The sequence below is a fragment of the Erinaceus europaeus genome, chromosome 10 (assembly GCF_950295315.1).
Source record: "Erinaceus europaeus chromosome 10, mEriEur2.1, whole genome shotgun sequence".
NCBI classification, from domain to species: Eukaryota; Metazoa; Chordata; class Mammalia; order Eulipotyphla; family Erinaceidae; genus Erinaceus; species Erinaceus europaeus.
In genome coordinates, this window is record NC_080171.1 from 89,796,492 (window position 1) to 89,812,709 (window position 16,218).

The 16,218-nt window shown below is 37.3% G+C and overlaps 1 protein-coding gene across 2 annotated transcripts in view; it reads right to left on the reverse strand.

Annotated features, from left to right (window-relative positions):
- BRINP1 (BMP/retinoic acid inducible neural specific 1) overlaps window positions 1-16,218 on the reverse strand; it is a 229,445-nt gene that overhangs the window by 40,395 nt on the left and 172,832 nt on the right. Inside the window, exon 6 of one of the 2 annotated variants that reach the window (XM_007528939.2) lies at window positions 3,908-4,144. The exons of the other annotated variant lie outside the window; for it this stretch is intronic. Within the exon in view, the coding sequence (XP_007529001.1) occupies window positions 3,908-4,144 (237 nt within the window). The remainder of the gene's footprint in view (window positions 1-3,907; window positions 4,145-16,218) is intronic. 2 annotated transcript variants of the gene reach the window in all.

Here is a 16,218-nt window from a genome sequence, read left to right on the forward strand (position 1 = left end):
ACCATACCCCAAACCCAACTTCAACTGTTGGGAAGATAAGTGGGTGTTTGATCATTTTGCTCAAATAAATCTGAGTATTTGAAATCTACATATCTGAAATACAGTAGTCTGTGTTAGAATTTGTAGGTTACAGAACCTACAAAGAAATTCCAGGCACAGACATAGAAATGCTTCTGTGGTTTTTAATAGTCATCTATATCACACTGATTTTATAACGATTCGTGAGGCAGATACATTTGGTGGATCCTTTTTATAGAAACTAGGGCTTAAATAACTTGCAAAGGTCAGTGGTGGATAGTGTTAAACTTCTACACTAGTACCAAATTCTATGTTCTTACTCAGCATATTATATTTAACACATAAAGGAAGATCAGAGAATAGGGAGAAATGAATAAATGGAACATGCTGGAAATAGTTGTCTCTGACTCCTAGGGAACTCAGATATCTTGTAATACACAGAAATAAATGATTTAGGGGCCAGGTGGTGGCTTTGGTTAGGCACACACACATTATAGTGTGCAATACCAGGGTTCAAGCCTCTGGTCCCCACCTTCATCGGGAAATCTTCATGAGTGGTGAATCTGGGCTGCAGGTGTCCCTATGTCTCTTTTCCTCTCTATTTCTCCTCCTCTCTCAATTTCTCTCTGTTTCTATCCAACAATAATTAAATAAATAAATAAAGATTTTGTTTTTAAATGTTTGAAATGAATCACTTAATTCAAGTTGCACCTAAGCGTACTGTGAAGTTCACAGTTGTGTGACCAGTGTTCTCTCAACATCTCAGTTTCTCTGTCTGTCAGACAGGTACAATAACATGTAATTAAAATGTTGAGAGTGCGACATAGAACTGTCTCCTTAAATTGTCCCAGTACAAAGAAGATGCTCAGTGAATGGCAGGGTAAGATTTAAAAAATAACATCTGACTGCACTGATTGACATATTCTGTGATGCAAACAGAGGAGGCAGAGGTCTGCCCATAATGATGCTGTGCTACTCTGGACAGACCCACTGGACCTTATTTCCCTATGCACCATACAACTCATTTTCTAAAGAACTCTGATCCCCCAGAGGAGATAAAAGTCCTTGCAATGAATCTGGGTCAGAAAAGAAAAAAAATTAAAATGACTTAACAGTTTCTTTTTATTTCTTGCAGCACTGTGCTTTATAAATGTGTGATTTCATTTTTTCCCATGCTAACATGTCCATTAAGAAAGAGAGAATATGAGAGAGAGAGAGACAACACTGAACCAGAGTTTCCCTAAACGGTGCTGGGACTCTAGTCTGGGCAGTATGCATGGCAAGGCACATACCCTACCCAGATGAGCTGTCTCTATGGTTCTTCACTTTATTCTTTTACAGTTTTTTATTTTTTAATATTTATTTATTTATTGGTTGGAGACATCAGAAGTCAAGATGGAAGGGGGAGATAAAGAGGGAGAAAGATAGAGAGACACCTGCAGCTCTGCTTTGCCACTTGCAAAGCTTTCCCTCTTGCAGGTGGGGATGGGGGAGGGGTTCAAACCTGGTCCTTGTACATTATAAAATGTAGACTCAACCAGGTGCACCACCACCCAGCCCCTGGTTCTTCATTTTCTTCACTAAAAGTAAAAGGGCCTTCTTATAAAAATAGGAGCTGTAGACTGCGTGTGTGTGTGTGTGTTAACTAGGTTCTATTTGACCAGCAACACTCTGAAGTCCTCAAGGAATCAATGCCTTTTTTTTCTCCTTTGGTCACTAAATCCCTCTAAATTATCTGGTGGTGACACATTTAGGGTGAGATGAAAATGAAAAGGAAGAGAATACAAATACAAACGCTGTGTGTGTGTGTGTGTGTGTGTGTATGTGTGTGTGTGTGTGTGTGTAGATTTATCTTAATGGATAACAACTATTTCAAATGGATAATTACAGGATATTTAGAACAAATGTGTGCTCTTAGGGAGAGGATGTGTGGCACATAAATCATTTATGTGACCTATTCAGCATGTTCTGTAGTATCTTACCACCTACCCACCCACTCAAAGTAGTTTCTCTTCCTTGGGAATAAAGAATAAACGTGAAAAATATCTACTGCTTATGCACACAACTTACTTTCCCCTCTGCTTTTTTAGCAATCTGTAGAATCTCTTTGCAAAAGCATTTCATCAAATGCTTCTTTTGTTTGAGACCTAATATGCACTGTAATACATTTCCAGCATGAAGCTCTCTCTCTTATGAATTCCTGGGATTTCAAATGGACTAATGGGTGCAGGTTCAGAGGCATCCCTGGCTCTATTCAGGCTGCATGACCCTGTGAGAGAAGACTTGCTGATGCATCCTGTGCTCTCAGAGCTGGATGCGGGCTTAGAGTTCATGGACCCAGTGGTTTTCAAACACTTCTCAGTAGAACTCAGCTTTTATCTGGGGTACACAGTGGCTTCAAGGTATAGTTCTGTTTGATCAAAGGGTTTCTTGACTAAAGATTTAAATAAATTCAAATATTAAAAACACAAATATGACCTCTAAGTTATCAGCTGAGGGAATTGAGGCATGGGGGTTGAGAGAAGCAGAATTAATGTTACAAAAGCTGCTATGAGCACTGGATTTGGAATCAGACTCCATTACCAACTATTATCATTTACTAACTATGTAACCCCTGGGAAGTTACTGGGTCTTAGAAATCTCTCATCCTAGAATATAAAGAGAATGCCCTCATGTAATTGTTGAAACAGATTTACAGAGTGTAGAGGTCTTTTGGAAACAGTAATGCTCTATATGTGTGTGCATTTATGACCAGCTCTCTGACCTCAAGATATATGTTAAATATCCACTCACTTGACACTTCTTAGAAGTCACTGTGATTCTTTGTTTTACATATTCCAAAACAAGTACACATTCTTCCCCCAAGTTCAGTAAACAGAGCAAGTAACATCAATTTTCCTAACAAACACACCTCAATTAAGGTTTTAAGTTCTCCATCAATACTCTACTCTTCAGCTATCACAATCTAGCATCAATCCCTGCTTTCCTTTTCCTTCAAATATCTTAGCATTTCTGCCCATTTTCCCATTTCACTACCTTTGCCATCATCATAATGCACATCACAATAGTCATCTCTCTACTAAGCACCTCTGATCCCTATGCCATGGTCAGTTACTTTGACCTTTGTTTACACTCAAGATGGCCATCCTGACACACATGACCACATTAATCCCCAATTCTGCATCATTTTCTCACAGAAGCTTCTCATTATTTACACACATACAATTAGAAAGGCATATTTCTTTGCATATTTATATAATTGGTGTTTATCTTTCTTACTAACTTGAAACTCCATAAAAACAGAGACTCAAAATTGTACTACATTCTCTTTGACTTTGGTTGGCTACTTTCCTTTTCTGAAATGTTCATTTATTAACCATAATTAGTAGGGAGTGACTAAATTACCTGAAAAATGACTTTTAGCTTGGATAATCTTTGGCTTATTTGCATATATAAATAATTACCAATGTTTTATCACCCTACCCATCTATACATAAAATACACATATATACTTATTTAGAGAAATGCAAATACACATCCACATAGAGATTCTGGAATCAGTACAACTGTTACGGATTCTTGACTAGATCTCTAGAGATTTCTTAAATGACATGTGGCATTATTTCCTGTTTTCTGAGTATGGCAGAGACAATATATTATAGGACCACAAACTTGATTATATTATTCATTATTCCATTCACTGGAGATTTGTTGAGTGCTTACTTCATGACTATGAGTAGAACAGTCTTGGGGACTTCCAAGATGAGAGAGTTGGGGGTTGGGGGGAGGGTTGGTCACTGAATATCCAACATGGCAGTCTAATTCCAACTAGACAGTGTTCTAATCTAGATATGGTTCATTCATGCAGTAGTACTGTTAGGCTCTCTACCTGAATTCTCCAGGTCCTTATAAGCTTCCGTCCAAGACTTGGCCATGTTGGCCAGTGTGTACTCCATGATCTGGATGTCGGTGATAGGACAATTGCACTGTGGGTACTCCTCTGCACAATGACATCTACACTGGCTGTTCTGGCACACATATTCTCCTTCACCGTTGCACATGATGTAGCTCAAGGCAGACTGGACAAACTTCTCTTGCAGATACTGAGGGAAGATTATCTGAAGACCTGTTTGAGAATAGCAAGGGGAGGGGGAACAGAAAGGTTAAAAAAAAAAGGTCTTTCATTAATGGTTTTGAAAGGTGATGTGTAGGAGTCAGAAGCTGTTAGTTTTTTTCTCCCTGTGCATTATAACCAGCATATTTCTAGGTCTGCTTAGATCTAGATAAGACCTAATTGGCAAGGCCTCTGGTTATACTGCTTCAATTTAAAACTTCTTAGGCCATGACCTTGGCATTCCCTGAAATGTTTACTCTATTCCGTTAGATTAGGATTGAGTCTAGAGTCAGATATGGCATATACCTTTTCCATTTGGAAAGGAAGTTCTTATTAAAAGCACAAGATTATTATTTATCCTCATTTCCTTTTCCTTTGTGCAAATATTACAGACCTTACTTATGATACACAAATCCTGGGTTAGACACCAGGGCTACAAAAAGACACCATCCTCACTCATGAGGAATTTATAATATAATCAGTAAAGACACACATGAACTCACTTCATCATAATACAGTTTTAAAAACCTGTAGCACAAATGGCCATATGGGCCAAATGGACAACAGAAGATTGCAAATAACATTGCTTGGAAAGCTTTATAAAGGAGATGGTTTTTGAACTGATTGAAAAGTGTATAAGAAAGAATCATGAATAAAGAACAGGAAGCCTATTTTCAAGAAAGTAAATAGTGAGAGCAAAGATATAACATGTCTTGGAATTGTTAGTGATTGAAATGAACTTTGATGGGTGGGAACAGTGTGCTTTAGGAAGACAAGTTTTACAGTGAATTAGACGCCAATGTGAAAAAGCTTTATTATTATTTTTTTAATTTATTGGCTAGAGACCGTCAGAAATCAAGAGAAAAGGCTTTGATACAAAAGGATAGAGACAGAGAGACATCTGAAGTCCTGCTTCATTACTTGCAAAGCTTTCCTCCAGCAGGTGGGGACCAGAGGCTCGAATCTTAGTCCTTATGCATTTTATAGCATGTGCGCTCAACCAAGTGTGCCACCCAAAGGGTTTCATTATTTAAAACATTTTGGATATTATTCTTTTACTTTTATTAGCGATTAAATATTAATTTACAAAATGATATGTATGTCAACAGGGGTACAATTTCACACTGTTCCCACCGTAAGAGTTCAGAATCCCTGATCCCTCCATTGCAGTCCACTATGGTTCTCCCAAGGTTGCAGTCATGGGCTAACTATAATCTCTACAGCAGTCATTCTACATTTGTACAACATTGCCCCCCCCCTTTCTTCCAGGTCCAGTCCTCTCTTCCCCTCCAAGCCACATAAAACCCTATTACTTCATCCAAAATATATCTCACTTTTCATCCTCTCTCTCTGGGACCTGATGGAGCTTGAGTTCAGAGCCCTTTTATTTTCTTCCTCCCATCACTTTTCCCCCACTGGAAGAATGGATCAGGATTGTTTTTGAGGTGAAGAAGGTAGGAGTTCTGCTTCTGTAGTTACTTCTCCCCAGGGTTTGGTCCATAGCTTCAGTCTGTCTCTGTTTCCCTAGTGGGGTAGAACTCTGGAGAAGCGAGTTTCCAGGATGCATTGGTAAAAATCACATTTTGGACATCATTCTATGGATCATTGATATAGTTTGGTAATTTTCTAATTTTCTTTTCTTCCTACTGCCCATCATTTAAGATAGAGAGAGAGAAGGCAGAAAAAGTAAAAGTGCTCATATCACTGAAGCTTCTTTCAGTGCAGTGGTGGCCAGACTTGAATGGGGGTCACGTGCATGGCAAAGCAGCACCCTATTCAAGAGAACTATTTCACCAGCCCTATTATGGTAGTTTTCAAGGATAAGAAGGATATAAATGGAGTGATATAATTTAATGGAGCCACTATATCATAGAAAGAAAAAAAATGTAACTGGAGAATAACTTATCAGTGTTAGTTTCCTCTTTTTTGCCTTATAATAAAGAAACCAAGGGTCACAGTGGGGAGTGACTAACTCATGGACATACACTGGGTACTCTTGACCACATCTCATATTATTTTCTCTAAACTCAACTAATCAAAGTCTTAGTCTTGAGACACAGTGACAACCAAAGATATATTTCAACAAGAGCATAAACTCTTATGCTTTTGAAATATCAGCATAGCAGGTTAGTGTACATGATTCCAGAAGGGAAGGACAACTTCTGAGTTAAATGGACTCCTTAAAGCACTTTCAAGTGGTACATTTTGCTGTATCTCATCTGGAACTGTCAATTATTTTAGCTAACATGTATATAGACATAATAGTCCAAATGCCCATTTTATAAAGAAAGAACTGTTTCTTTTCTTTTTTTTTTCTTTCTGTATTAAAGCTTCCTCCAATTTGGTGGAGGTCTGACTCAACCTAAGTTGCATGCATGGAAAAGTAAGCTATTTTAACTTATAGTTATAACTTATAATAATAACATACTATTTAATAGTTATAATATTATAATAGTTACAACTTAAAACTATCTTAATTTAGAGTATAAGAACTATATTCTTATTTGGTATTTTTTGTCATTCTTGCTTCAGGGACACTGCTTAAAACTTTTCATTGAGGGTTTGTTGAATAAGTTTACAATTTTTTCATCCTCTACTTCACAGTTGATTGTCTTTGTCTCTCTCCCTTACAGATAACACCATATATATTCTGCCAACTTTATCCTTGGGATTTATTACGTGACGGACAAATCCACTGCTCCCAACAGTCAATTGTTCTTATTTCTTTTTACTTGGTAGGCCAGAGAGAAATTAAAAGGGCAAGGGGAGATAGAGAAGAGAAAGAAAGACACTTGCAGCTTGTGAAGTTTCTTCCCTGCAGGTGGGGACTTGGAGCTTGACCCTAGGACATTGCACAATGTGACATGTGTGCTATACCAGGAGCACAACTGTTCAGCTCCTGAAAGGAGTATTTCTGTCGGAAAGGTGGTTGTGCCTAAGCATACTGTATGATAAGAAAGTCTAATACTATAGTGGGGCGGGGCTGTACATTGCCAGAGATAACCCAAGTTATCTCAAGCAAGTTTTGCAGTCTTTCTCTAAGGCTCCACTTTCTTGTCTGCAAAATTAGATGTTTGTTTGTTTTTTTTTTTTTAGAAATGAAATGAAGTAATTCTTCCAAATTATCTGCAGTACTTCCTAGGACATACCAAGTGAATGTCACAACTTTCCTGTTTCTGATGGTGGTGTTACTGCTATGATTAACATGTTTTAAAGTTCTAACAGAACCTTTAGATACATGGAGATATGGTAGAAAAAAAAAATACTCTGTGTTCAGGAGAGTTTTTATCAAAAGTGGGACCTAGGGTCCTATGTCTATTGAACCAGCACCGGTAGAACAGTTTTTAAGGAAGGTGAAGACTACACCTTCAGGATAAATGGAAGATAGTCTACCAAATGGGAATAGCTATAGAGTTTGGGCAGTGATCTCTCCAGATAACAGGTGAGCTCCACAGGAAAGAATAAAGATCTATGTGAGTTTCAGTGTTAGTTCAGAAATGCATGGAACTCCAAAAAGTTGAGCCAAATTAATCAAGCTGTAAAGACTCTTCTAAATGAAGTCTATAGTTCTTTCAGAGTATGCATTATTGAATCATTTTATCTGTATCACCATTTTTGCTTGTAAAGCAAAATATATTTTTAGCTGATCCAAATCCCCTATAGGTATCTGAGTCTATGGATTGGGGTTAAATTTCTCTTGCTTAAAGGAACTTTACAGACTATACTCTCAGTCCTATTTTTCTAGCTTGCTCATCATTTTCTTTCTCCCTTTTGTAGGGGATAAAGTATTTTATTCTTGGTCCCAACCCAAAAGGAACTTGGGGAGAGCATTTTTAGAAAATTGCGTCAAATCACTTCTCCGTTTGGCAAGGATACAAAAGGCAGTATTACCTACCCCATTTAATGCAACTGAAAACAGATGAAGTTTGGGGCTGGGGTTTTCTGGGAACAGCTGAAACGCAAAACTGGCTGCTTTTTTAAAAATGGAAAACTCGGAGTTGTCTCTGAGGCAGAATCTCCTGGGTAATTTTGAAAGAGAATAATGAAGACATAGCAATTAAAAAGCACTTTTCTGCTAAATGTCATTACTATTTAAAGTTACATAAGCATTTTTACAGCAGCGGAAGTTCACATAGCAGTCACAGCCAGAGTTGTCTCCTGATGACCTGTATCCAACAAAGAGGTCCATTGCTGACCTCCTACATGGGCTCCCGAATCCTGCCGGCTTCAATAGGAGTCATAAATAATTTGGAGGGGGACTTGGCCTGTGAAACCACTGTTGAAAGATATACAGCTACCAGCTTGAGTGAAGTCTTCTATCTTCATAGTTCCCAAAGACAAACAGACACACACACACACACACACACACACTCCCAGAAAAAATAAGAAAAGAAAGAAAGGTCACTATTAGTGCCAAGCACATAAATTTTGCCTTACAAAACCCAGGAAAGCAGTGGTTAAGAATTTCATTTGAACACCAACTCACCCACGTAGAACATATGGAATCTTCCCCCTCCCCCAATCTCATTATACTTCAAAAAATATTTTGTTCTACTTTAAAGTGGAATGTTTCATAGTTCTGCAGAGTGAGTGGGCAATGTCAATATGGGTACATTCATGTCATCTTCTCTTTTTCCAGTTCTTGCTCCATCTTTCTTAGTCCATTCTCCCACTTTATATCCAACACATAACCACACAATGCCTTTTGTAATATAAGTATAATCTCAGTGTGCTGAGATGTCATTTCTTTTTTTTTCTCTGCTACATGGCAGAGCAACTCTTCTATTGCCTCTTTCTTTTTATAGCTTCTAATATTCACTTCCTTACTCAGAACAGACCAAAGATCCTCCTTTTAAAATTCCTCTATTGTGTCAGTCTTGTTCTTCAAATTGTCTTTGCACTTGACCTTCTCTGAACCTAGAATATTCATTTCTCAGATCTTTGTGTAGCTCTCTTGTCCTAAAACACCAACCTTCTATGACCACTCAAAAATAAAATCCTTCTCTTATAATTTATAGGATTTATTGCAAACTGAAATCAGTTTTATCATTTTTTTCCTCAATTTCCTTTATTACCAAGTGAGATTTGGTACTGGGAGGGAAGGGGACTTGTTTCCCCCTCTATTGTAATCAAGGCCAAGTTCAGTGTTGAACATTTCTTTGCTGAACAAAATAACTATTCTCTTTCATCCCAATTATAAAGGTTTCCCAAATGGTTTCTAGGATTTTAGAATTGAAAAACAAGTGCTCAGAGCTTCACAAAAAAAAGAAAGAAAGAAAGAAAGAAAGAAAGAAAGAAAGAAAGAAAGAAAAGAAAGAAAGATTAGTCTTAGGATTCAAATCTAGGAATACTGACTAAAACACGTTGGAGACTGTCTGCCTTGTGGATAGGAAATGGGGAATGTGAATGGTCAGCTTCTTTGACAAGTTTGCAACTCTGAAATTCAGATTTCTTATATGAATTTAAAATTTCCAAAGCACCTTCCATGACTGTTGTGAAGATTAAATTGATGGACAAAGGGCGGGGCTTAACCAGTACCAAAGTGTAACCTTACTATGGACTGGATATTTGTTTGCTACTTCTACCTCCAAATTCATAAGTTGAAACTCTCACTCCCATGGAGGTGGGACCTTTGGGAGGTCACCAGATTTAGATTAAGTCATGAAAGCAGGACATCTATTCCAGGGTAAGTAACTATATAAGTAGATGAAAAGACAGAGGAATATTTTTGTCCATTCTTTCCCTCTTACTATGAATACACAGCAAAGAAAGGCCATTCACATACGGAATGAGTAGCTGTCCGCAAGTCAATAGAGGGCTAAATCTGATACAGTTCACCTAGCATTTGATCTTGGACTTCCCAGCCTCCAGAATCACAATGAATAAATATCTTTTGTATAACCTGTTCAGTCCATAATATTTTGCTATAGAACCCCAAGCAGATTAAGACACTGGCATAATTAAGTGTTCAATAAAAGTTAGATCCCCCCATTTATTCTAACAGACCTTCTTGGGAAAAAAGCCTCCTTGGGCGGTCTTATGTAGGACAGCAAGAAATAAGACAAGAATGCATTTTATCTGAATAGCAGCATAGTGATTGCTCTAGGTTTTTATTACTTCATTCCATTGCCTTTTCTTCATTGATTTCCTCTTTTTCCCTTCCCTTTTCAAAGCAGAAATTTGTGAGTTAATTAAAAGAGCATCATTTATAATTACAACAAAGATCAAGGCCCCTGTCTGTTACAGGCAGAACCTCTACTGCAGACTCAGGAATAGAAAAAGGGCTCACTATAATGCACATTTTTCAACCTCTGGGCTGCACTAAAGAACCAGAGTAACAGGGGCTGGGTGGTGGCACACTTGGCTGAGCGCACATGTTGCGGTGTGCAACAATTCAGGTTCCCACATGCAGAGGGAAAGCTTTGCAAGTGATGAAGCAGGGCTGTAGGTGTCTCTGGCTCTCTCCCTATCTCCTCCTACCCTCTTGATTTCTGGCTGTCTCTATCCAATAAGTAAAGATAAAAAAATTAAAGGAAGAAATAGAGTAACTTTCAGAAGAAGCCTACTGATCACTGGAGAACTTCAGTAACATTGTCCTTATTGCTATCAATAGGAGGCACCTGTTCAGTGAGATGGACAATGTCTAGAAAATAATATTCACTCCATAAAAGTAAAATGAATCCCTAAGATTATTGTAGTTCAAACTTCAACCCTGACTCTGATCCTGCTCTTCAATGGAAAGCTCTTGATCTCTTCTTTCACAAAGTAGTACATGGGGAATCAGTGGAGGAAAGAGAAGAGGTCTTATCCATGCTTTACAAGGCTACAGTGGGGCTGCCCGCAGAATGAAAAGTAAAGCAAAAAATTCAAGAAAAAAATTACCCTAATAAGTTGAGAAAAGGTGAGGGAGATAGCATAATGGTTATGCAAAGAGGCTCTCATGCCTGAGAATTCGAAGTCTCAAGTTCAATCTCCACACCATAAGCACTATAAGCCAGAAAGCAGTGCTCTGGTTAAAAAAAAAAATGGTTGGGGGTAGATAGCACAATGGTTATGCAAAGAGGTTCTAATACCTGAGGCTCCTAAGTCCCAGGTTCAATCTCCTACACTACCACAAGCCATGGCTGATCAGTGCTCAGGTAAAAAGAAAATAACATAATAACAAATAAAATAAAAGAGAATGCACACTGAGCAAGGACAGAACTCACTGTACCACACTAAACTGGAATCAAGGCAAGAACCATAGGGAAAGAAAGAAACTGGCTGGGAGTATGCACTGACCTGCTAATGCCCCTGTCCAATGGAGAAGAAATTACAGAAGCCAGACCTTCCACCTTCTGCTCCCCATAAATATCTCTGGACCATATTCCCAAAGGGATAAAGAATAGGAAAAATTCTAATGGAGGAGATGGGATATGTAACTCTGGTGGTGGGAACTGAATTGTATGGAATTGTACACTTCTTATCCCACAATCTTGCCAATCATTATTATATCACTAGTAAATAATTCCTGGATTGTTTTTCCTTAGCTTTGAAAAATAATTACATATTTTAAATACCTAGTATGGTGGTATTTTGAGGGACTTGCCCATTTCTGATCAATTTCATTAGCAATTAAGTGTGCTATCTTGCATGGTGGCAAGAGGAAGGAGGACAAATACAAATTCTATTTTGACTGAGTGGAAATATTTTCCTACCCTATTTTTGCAACACAGTGTGCCCCCCTGTAGATATCTCTGAGTCTGATAGTAGTACCAGCTGTTATCTTTTATCTGCAAAGTTCTGCTTTTCAAATTCTGTCCATTTTCAAAAAGCACAAGACAGGAAGAACAACAAAGGACTGTACCTTTTGGGAGAAAAAAAAAAAGTCAGCCTGATCCCCTTCCTTGTGGGAAGCCAAGGGATTTCAGACTGGCAGATAAAGGACTTTATGGCTCCAATAGCCATTCTGAACTCCAGTGTAATGAAGGCATGCAGGTCAATTACCCATCTGTTTGTGTTTCTATTGCTGTGAATTACAGTATCCATCGCTGACAGCTCACTGGAGTGGAATGAAAATAAGACAATAATTCACTGGGTGAAACTGTGCAGAAAGGGCGAAAAGGCTATGATCTCACTCAGAAGTTCAGTCCTATCTGTGTGATGGGTCATTTGCACTCTGGGAAATGAAGAAAGGCAGCTACATGGAGGGTTGGTGGGGGGAGTGGGAGGGCTCCCTAGATGTATGTATTAGGAAATATCTCCTCCCTTTCTTTCCAAATGGAGTAACCTTTTGCCTTCTCAAGTATCCTCATCATCTATTCTGTGGGGTCTTAAGGAGTAGACTTAGAACCCATGGATGAAATATAGGTAGATTAAATTTAGTACCATACAACAAACACAATTTCTATATCAGAAGTTCTGGAGGATAAAACAGATTAGAAGGTTAGAAATATTTAGAGAGCATTTAATTATCACAAATGAACTTGCAGAATTTAAAAGCTGACATAGCAAGGATAGTCTAGAGAACTCATGGTAAAAATAGCAAGTGATAGATTGGGTTATCATGAACTCATATTCAGTGCCCTGCCCTTTGGGGGAAAAATATATATGTATATACTCCAGCCATTTGATTTCAGATGAGTTCATATGATATGTTTAAGATTTTATTTTTTAAAAATTTGAGTGTGTCAACTTCTTTAGAATGAACTTATAGAACCACCATATTGGCTCACCAGTTCCTCTTTTCCATCAATCAAGAATAGCAATGTCCCAAATAGAGTTCAACAATGGAAACAGAGCTACTTAATGTCCACAAGACAACATTAGTTAAAACAAAAACAAAAACAAAAAAACAAAACAGCGCAATGTTTTTTCTAACTACTGAGATTCAGGATTTGTCTATTTCTATAACACAAGCTAGTAAATGTAGGCAGATACAGATACCCTCAGTCTACTTTTTTGAAAACTAGTTTTATTGGAGCATTGATGCACACATTTAAATATTGTTATGACAACATAAGAGTTAAGTAGTTATAGATCTTACATAGTCCACATTATCTAAATATTTACCATCTGGTTCTATAAAAAAAAAAAAGTTTAGTGGGACCAGAGACTCAATGTGTTAGTGAACAGTCTTGACATATCTGTGGAATATCTGAGGACCCAAAGGTCCCTGGTTCAAAGCCCTATACCACTATAAGTCTGAGCTGAACAGTACTTTGGTCTCTCCTTCAGACAAATCTTAAGATAAATAATGTTTACCAGTCCTTGAACTATTTCACAATTAAGATTCATTCACTCTTGAACTTCTTTGAGTCTACTAGCCAGACACTATTCTAAGTTATGGAGAAAAGCAAGAAACAGAAAAAAAAAAAAAAAAAAAAAAACCTCTGTATTCATGGAACTTGCTTTTGAGTGAAGGATATAAGCAATCAATGAATAAGCAAAATTAAAGAAAAGTTTACACTGGCAAAAAGGATGGGGGTAGAGAGATTTCTAAATGGTAATTTTTATTTTTAAAGAGAGAATATGGTCTAGACTAAAGTTTTCAGGTATAAGGATACTAACCTACATTTAAAAGTCAACTTCATAATAATTCAATGAATGTATTCTTGAAACTTTAAGAAGAGGTTGATTAAATTTAAATATAAACATCTTGATATAATCCATGATAAAAAAAAAAGGATCATGAAATCACTCACTTTGATAGTGTGCCACTTTGTCATCAGCATGGCCTAGGTTTGAGCCTGGTCTCTACTACACTAGAGAATGCTTCTGTATTATGGTCTTTTTTACTCTCTATCTTTCTATCCCTCTGGCTTGAACTCAAAATAACAGATAATACATCTTACGCACATTTTTTAAAAAAATCATTTATTATTAGAAAAAGACAGCTAGAAATTAGAAGGAAAGGAGATATAGTGAGGGAAAGAGACAAAGAGACATCTGCAGCACTGCTCTACCACATGTGAGGCTTTCCCCCTGCAGGTGGGGATTAGGGGCTTGAACCTAGATCATTATGTATTGTAATGTGTGCACTTAACCAGGTTCACCACCACCTGATCCCAATAATATATATATGTATACTTATCCGGAATTACGGGAGTCGGGCGGTAGTGCAGCCGGTTAAGCGCAGGTGCCACAAAGCGCAAGTACTGGCGAGAGGATCCTGGTTCGAGTCCCCGGCTTCCCACCTCCAGGGGAGTCACTTCACAGGTGGTGAAGCAGGTCTGCAAGTGTCTATCTTTCTCTCTCTACTTTGTCTTCCCCTCCTCTTTCCATTTCTCTCTGTCCTATCCAACAATGACAACATCAATAACTACAACAATAAGACAACAAGAGAAACAAAAGGAAATAAATAAAGATTTTTAAAAAATGAATTAAAAATCCAGAATTACCTGGATCCTAATTGAGGGGTAATGGACTGCAGTATAGTTGCTGACATATGGGTACAATTTCTCATCTCTACATGGTATGTGTCAGAAAAAAACATGCTAAACTTAGATCCTTGCTCACCATAATCTACCTCCCTTTCCTTACTGTCTCCTGCAAAACCATTGCCCCTGTCCTTCAAATGTGCAAGTGTTTCTGTATTCAAAATTCAGCCCCAGCTCTTACTAACTACATAACCTTGAGAAGTTAAAATTCAGAATTTCAACCGTTTCTTATTTATTCATTAAAGCTTCCATTGTGGGTCCAAGTATAAAAATTAAATGAACAATTTTATATCTTGATTGTGGTGATATTGTGATTAGATGATTGGCTATATTCATAAAATTCATAGGACTGTTAACCTCAAAAGAGTGAAAATTTTCTTTATGTAAATTATGTCTCAATGAATAGATATACATACCAATTATATAATAATCATGATGTTCTTCATACACAATAGTTTTACTAATGTTATTTTATGTTCCCATCCTATATTCTATTGATTTCCTGGAGACATTTTCTAATCTTATGTATACTTGTTGGCAACCAAAACACATTATATATCTCTTATATTCTAGTAAAACACTTATATCATTATGTGTTTCTTTTGGTCTGTGAATTCCTTAAATGCAAGAGGCAGTATCTCATTCACCTCTGTTTTCCCTCCCATCTAAACATTAACAGGCTCTTAGTAAATGTGACTGAGTGAAGTTAATTTGGGTAGAGTATGTTAGAGGACTGTGGTTCTATACTTAGTGTGTAGACTGGTCATCTCTTTAAAGTCATATCTCACAAGCAGGACGTGCATTATCTTTGCTAGATTTCTAGTTTGAAATCTGAATCTATTTTAACTTCAAGTCATGGAAAGAGAGCAATACCAGGAAACATATGAGGCAGGCATTGTACTTACTAGGAGTTAGAACAATTGCAAAAGGACAAGACAGTCTGTGGCCTCAAGGAGTGGATGGGCATGACTAGTAAGTGTCTAAATCCAATATACATGTAAACCTACACAAGTTTTAATATATAAAAAAGAAACGTAATTTTTATAGCAGTAAGAGTGCTCAGAAACATTATTTTTTCAGTATTTTGAACCCAAATGGTAGTTCAACATTTGCCAAGTATGCACTATAGAATAATAGATCAGAAAATGCATCCAGGATCAAATACACTCAGGAAATCTTGTATTTAATTTATCTCTTGAGAATCATAAAATATATTATCCTTAGTTAAGCTACTGAGGAGTTGCTAAATAAGTATGATCTATGTTGTTTAATCTATAGCTCAGTATCACTGTGCTTTTGTCAAATATCTGTGTAATGACAAATAATCTCAAGATACAAGCGGTTTACAAGTACTTATTTCTTGTTCACTATTATTCTGGTTAGACTTCGATTTTACTCCATGTGCTTTCTCCACTTTTGATTTAGGCTACAAAAGCAGTCTTCTCAGATATACCATGCTTTTGGACAGAAGGAAAAGAATAAAACACAAACCATTCTATTTTTCCAAGAAAACTTACTAAGATGACTTTTGATTGGTCAAGCTAATAGAATAGCCAAGTTGAATGCTGACTACACAGGAAGCATAAATCTTCTACAGGACTCTCTGTCAGCCACATGGCAATACACTAACTAGTACATGGAGTCCTCTCCAAGAAATGGAATGATATA